Source organism: Trematomus bernacchii, unplaced genomic scaffold (assembly GCF_902827165.1).
Source record: "Trematomus bernacchii unplaced genomic scaffold, fTreBer1.1, whole genome shotgun sequence".
In the NCBI taxonomy this organism is placed as follows: Eukaryota; Metazoa; Chordata; class Actinopteri; order Perciformes; family Nototheniidae; genus Trematomus; species Trematomus bernacchii.
The window spans coordinates 512,499-518,707 of NW_022987732.1; the positions used below are offsets into that span (position 1 = coordinate 512,499).

Below are 6,209 nucleotides of genomic sequence, written 5' to 3' on the forward strand. Positions count from 1 at the left end.
GAGGATTTCTACCTTGTTTACATCTTGTTCCTGTGAGCTTTTGAGTAACGTTAGATATTGTTTCACACATGTATGTTTTGTGAAGAAGGAAACACAGAGAGAGAGTAGAGGGGAATCCGTGGGTCTCCCTGTTTACTTCTCTGTCTGAAACGTTCCATGCTGACACACACACACCACATCAAAGTGTGGCGTGAAGCTGAAGTCACGTGATCATCGGAAGAGCTACCAAACCCCCACGCGCTCATATAAAAACCTCATCAGATCAGAAAACACATCAGAAAGCACATCAGAGAGCACATCGAAGACAGAGGAGGAAGTGGAAACAGAGTGAAAGACAGAGATTACAGTGACATTATATCAAACAATTAAAACATAAAGATGCCGTTGGAGTATTTCCTCTTTGGGCTGATAACCTTTCTTCTGACAGGTAAATATATGTTGTTGTTTTTTAACCCCCCTGTGTGTATATCATTTGTCTTCAATTATATGTGAGATGTTCATTTTTATTTGGCACATTTTCTTTATTTTCTTCTTTCTTCCTCAGGGGTGGAGTGTGAGGAAACGGAGGTGTTTGTTGAAGCAGGCTCTCAGGCTGTGTTACCCTGTAAAGGAAGCCCTTCATCCAGCGTTATTCCAGAGATAATCTGGACTAAAGCCAACAAAGGGTAAGACAACTTCATGTGTGCTTTCTCCTTCATCCTTTTACCCTCTTTGCTTCATCGCTCCAAACTCCCACAAATCCCTCCATTTTCCCTCCTGTATGCTGATGCTCTCTCCATCTCCATCTCGTTTATGCGATCTCTCCTCTCTCAAAATAACACTCCATCTCCAAACATTCCTCCTCATAGCACTATATTTTTCATTTAGATTTGAGTATATATTTCCCAATAAAGACATAACGAGAAATAACCGCAATACAACTAACAAAATAAAATAAAAACAGTAGAAGTCGGGTGGGAGGATGCTTTACAGTACAGGTTACAGATACACTTTTTTATTGTTATTATTGTTGGTAAGTATTTTTTCCCGTTACCCGCGATAGATTCTCTATATAGTGATGCACAGAGTGAATATTATGGGTCTTTTTTATTACAAAAGAAAGCGGCCATGATGATTTGAGTCCTTTTGGTTTTGAATACTTTTCTGGGTGATAACATCTTCGTCTTGTTTTGTCTTTTGTATGTTCTCATAACTATTTGTACATCCATGTGACATCCCTGTAGCCTAAATATGCTGATAGCTTAGCTTGTTGTGAAAAAAAGCATGTATATAACTTGATTGTGCAGCACAGGGTTCACGTTTTAATAGCATTTATACAACAACAAAAAACCCACTAAGGGCTTTGACCTCAGAGTTAACAAATAGCCAAAAAAAATGTACTCACCAAACAAAAATATTATAAGCCCCTGGATCTATTAACAGCTCTCTTCAACCTTAAAGGACAATATATAATCTTAAAAATACAAGAAAAACATGACATTCTTGTTCATTATATCCCATTTGTATATCCATGTTACAGATCATTCTTCACAGCAGCCCTGACAATCTATTCCTGCACTAATATTACATTTTTAAATAAAATAATTGATTTGTGACCCCTTCTGTCCGCAGCACAGTGTGGAGAAAAGACAGGAGCGGTCTGCAGTACTGGGGCTCCAGCTGGACCTCTAACGGCGTCAGACGCGTTCAGTGTCCTCACTCCCGCTTCGAGAGAAAAGACTTCAGCCTGCAGATCAATAACGTGAGGACGGAGGACGGGGGGGGGTACTCCTGCAGGGTGATGCACGGAGACCTGATCACTGAAAGATTGATCATGCTGAGAGTCATTAAAGGTAAGAAACATACACAGTTTAAAGTACATGGTGGTATACAGGCCCATCACTTTGAGGGGTGTTTTAATTGCATTGTTAAACTTATACTACATTTTGGAAACCAGTATTGTACTTTTTGTGCCAGCTTAAATTAATTGCTAATTAACAGCTTTACCTGCTGTGTATATTTTAATGCCAATACTTTTGTACTTTTCCTTGGCTAAGATTTTAAATGCAGGTACATTACTGATAAGTGTTTTTACAATTTAGTATTGCTACTTTTACTTAGCATCTGAGTACTTCTTCCACCACTGCTTAAATAACGTTTATCGTTTGTCGTTACCTTAATTTGTTTATCCTTAATTTCTTGAATCAGCGCTGAAGACTTAACTTCAGACAAATAGACGGATGCGTTGAGCATGCTGAGACTCATAGTAATGATGAAGAACTTAGCCGCTACTAATAATTTAAAAGATAGTGTTAGACATCCAAGTATATAGTTACTGTTTATTTGACTTACTCATGTGCAATGCCTTGTTAACTTGGTGCTTCTGTAACAAAATGACTAAATACTTTTTACAATTTCAATCAAGTAAGTACATCTAATGAAATGTAATGTCAGATAATATAATACAAGCTAAAACTAGCTTTGAAACATGTCATTAATCTCGTGTTTCCTCCACAGTGTCCCTCTCCTCCCCGATGCCCCTCTGGGGGAGCGATGCCTCGATCAGCTGTGATGTGACCCCTTGGCCTCGAGGAGCCTCTCTGCAGTGGACGCTGAACGACAGAACCTTTGATCCTCAGTCTGGATCAGACACAGATCAACGTGTTGTGAGGGAAAAGGCGACTGTGAGACTGACGGGAATCTGGACCTGTGTGGTGGGCTTCAGGGGGAGAGAGGGGAGAGCGTCTGCAGCTCTGAATGTGAAGGGTGAGTAACATATCCCATAAGACCTAATAATTTTACAGACTACATGTAACCCAAGCTAATCAATGCAAGTATGATAGTGTGTGCTCTTAGTTACGCTCAAAATAAAAAAATAGCTGGGGTACATCTTGTCATTTTATGTGGTTGAGCCCTTAAAGGGGACCTATCATGCAAAATGCACTTTTTGATGTCTTTTATACATAAATATGTGTCCCCGGTGTGTCGGGGAACTCACGCAGCGTCAGAAAATAAAACCCTCTCTCTTTTCCTCCGTACCCAAATCTCTAAAAACGGGGCTACAACGGAGCTGATCCAGATTTGCGTCCGATATGACGTAATATCTGAAATGTGGACCCACGGCCCTATCAGAAAGTTGCTATCAGAAACAATGCCCGACTGTTTTGGACGTAATATGGTCGGTGTTTACATTAGCATCGCTAACACTCAGAGCTAACCTGTACTGGAGAGCATGTGTGTGAAGAAGCAGGAAATAAAAAGGAACTCACCTTGTGGTATAACCGGCAAGAGAGAAAGCCTTTGAGCTCCATACTGTTTCAGAAATAATCCTTGATAATCCGTGATATGGCGTTTCATCACGGCAGTATTTAGTTTAGACAGTAGCTGCCGGGTCCCGCTTGAGCTCAGCCCCCTCCTTTTTTATTTTTTTATCAATTCTTTATTTTTAAAGCTTTATTCCCCAAATCAGCACTTTTGAAACAGGAAGTGAAATAGAGGGATATGAGGCATGGCTAGAATGGATGATCTGTTTGGTATTTTGAGAAAAACACTTCATAGACATGTTTTTTATATATCTTTATATATCTGAGACCTATGCTATTGCCTACAAATAGCATGATAGGTGACCTTTAATCAAAGCAAGATTAACAAAGTGTTTGGAATAGATATACCTCTAAATGCATACATTGTTTTTCTAGAATTAGACACTTATTATGAACGCATGCACATTCTGCACCACTGTCATCATGCCGCTGCGTCCACAGTATTGATGTATTACATGTGTGATATATGTAATATCATGTGATGTAAAGCACTTGGAAAAGCGCTCAAATAAATGCCATGAATTATTAATTATTGTTCGTCATTTGCTGTATTTGTTTGTGGTTTAACTATATTTTGGTGTTAATTATAGGTGTTTTTATTGTGTTATCTTATCACTCTTGAAATTAGAATAATAAACACAAATTAAATAAAACAATACAAATTAAAAAAAAATTAAATGTAAAAAATGTAAAAATGATTTAAGATAAAATGTCAGATTAAAAATTAATTAATTAAAAAATGAAATAAATTATCTCTTATATGTTTAGCTTATCTAAATGTTTCTCCTAACTTCTCCTTTTTTCACTCTCACAGGAATCATCCACCCATCCACAGACGGCACTAAACTGTACGCTGCAGTGGGGTCTGCAGTCTCTCTCCCCTGTGTTTTCTCCTCCGGTCTGACCCCCTCTGATCCGGTCTGGGAGAAACTGAAACCTGGATTTATTTTCAAACCTTCCCCCGGTCGCCTTCCTGCTTCTTTCTCTCCGTCCTCGTCCTCTTCTCAGCCTCTCAGCGATAAATCTGCCAGTCTGACAGAAGTTGAGGTTGGGGATGAGGGTCGCTACAGATGCTCTGGTACTCTGGACGGACAACAGCTGACCCGAAATATGCAGCTAGTTGTTGCTAAAAGTGAGTTAACATGCATTCAGTATCTTTTCCAATCAACAATTCAATCAACAATTCATTAACATGTATATTAAATTATATTACATCTCATTTAGAGAATATAAATACTTCGCAGAGCCAAGACCCATTTCATTTATTCACTGTAGGCTTTCTGACCTCATAATGATTTTAGCATTGCATGTAACCATCTTGTTTTCCTCTCAGTCATCAGCAGCCCCCCGACAAAGACCTCTGTGACGCTGACCTGCGATCTGACGGACAGCAGCGAGGTCACCGACTACGAGTGGGTTCAATTGATCTCTGACCTCAACGGCAGCCAATCGGTTCAGTCCGTTCAGAAGGGAATCTCTCTGAGTATAAACACCATGTCCGAGGAGAGCCAGGGGGAATGGGCCTGCCTGTTCTACGGGAAACACGGCATTCTGGGAAATGTGACATACCACATCCACACGATGAGTAAGTTCATTTCTATTTATGTGTATCATAATATACTTTAACTATACCTAAACACTGGTTAAATGCTCATGCAAAAGAACACCTAACTGTTATGAAACCAACTTTCCCCCCAGGGATAAACAAATTATTTCTGATCCTGACGTCTGACCACTTTTATATTATTTTTCCCCGCAGGCGCTCTGAGTGGACATACATCTCCGGGGTCCTCACAGAACACGGCTGCTGTGGTCGGCCTCGGCTTCCTGCTCCTTGTTCTGCTGCTGATCCTGGCTCAGGTGTACAAGAACCACCAACGGGTAAATATCTGCACAGCACAGCAGTTTCCAAATCCCTTACTCATATTTTATTGTTCCATTAAAGACGCGACATCTTAAAATGACTGTCAGTGTTTCGAGATAAGTCACATCATTGATTGATTCCAGATAATGTTTTGCATGAGTTATATTGAAGCACCTGATTGACTTACTTTACTTTAGAGACAACATACTAGGGCTGTGCAATTAATCGTATTTTAATCGCAATTACGATTTTGGCCTGCCACAATTACGAAAACAACATAATCGGAAAAAACAATTATTTTGCTTTGCTAGGTTGTGACAGTGCAACATATTTGATCTAATTAATTTTGGTCTAATTTATTTGTATTTATCATATTTATATATGTTTAGTAGCTTGTTGAAGTGCGCTCCAAAATATTTGTTGATCTTGTTTATTGGTATTTATTATTTTGATATTATTTATTTAAATGTAAATATAAATGTATCATTTAATTTATTTTTGTATTGGTTTTTCAGTTGAATTATACGTTCAGGGTAATCAACAGTTAAAAAGATACTGTTCAAATTATTATTTGTATTTGTTTTAAAGTTCAATAAATGGATGTTTTCAAAGTCAATAAATAATCGTATTTAATAATCGTGATATCAATTATTGACCCAAATAATCGTGATTATGATTTTTGCCATAATCGCACAGCCCTACAACATACTATTATACTGGAAATAAGTATTGTTAACTTAATGCAAAGTGTCTATGGCTTGTTGTAATTGAGATGCATTTACGTGTGCATTCATACATCAGATTTAATATTTTTGAACATGTTTTTTCCACAGAGGAAAAGGATCTTTCAGTTTCCTGCGCTGGAGACAATTGTTCACACCAACTCTAATGAGCGGGAGGAGAGAGAAAGAAACCAAGAGAAGAAGTGAAGACACCTTGAAGCGGAGGAAGACACAGAAACTGACCTGAGATCTGTCTTCATGTCTGCAACATGTTGGGAGATTTTAGTTTGCACAAGTTTTGTAAATACAGTATTTTCAGAG

At 38.5% G+C, this 6,209-nt stretch overlaps 1 protein-coding gene across 1 annotated transcript; it reads left to right on the plus strand.

The window, feature by feature from the left end:
- The first annotated feature begins 294 nt into the window (after positions 1-294).
- Positions 295-6,140, plus strand: LOC117494781 (lymphocyte activation gene 3 protein-like). The gene is made up of 8 exons (XM_034145741.1): positions 295-427; positions 545-665; positions 1,612-1,832; positions 2,497-2,745; positions 4,117-4,434; positions 4,636-4,887; positions 5,062-5,183; positions 6,000-6,140. Exons 1-8 carry the CDS (start codon positions 379-381, stop codon positions 6,093-6,095), a joined length of 1,428 nt encoding a protein of 475 aa, XP_034001632.1. The 5' UTR covers positions 295-378; the 3' UTR covers positions 6,096-6,140.
- The last annotated feature ends 69 nt before the right edge of the window (positions 6,141-6,209 follow it).

What these genes read in the sequence shown, in the direction of transcription:
- LOC117494781 (XM_034145741.1), top strand. Translation starts at nt 379, where the DNA reads ATGCCGTTGGAGTATTTCCTCTTTGGGCTGATAACCTTTCTTCTGACA. An exon ending in TGCAGCTCTGAATGTGAAGG is followed by an intron (nt 2,746 to 4,116) that starts GTGAGTAACATA and finishes TCACTCTCACAG; the next exon opens with GAATCATCCACCCATCCACA. An exon ending in ATACCACATCCACACGATGA is followed by an intron (nt 4,888 to 5,061) that starts GTAAGTTCATTT and finishes TTTTCCCCGCAG; the next exon opens with GCGCTCTGAGTGGACATACA.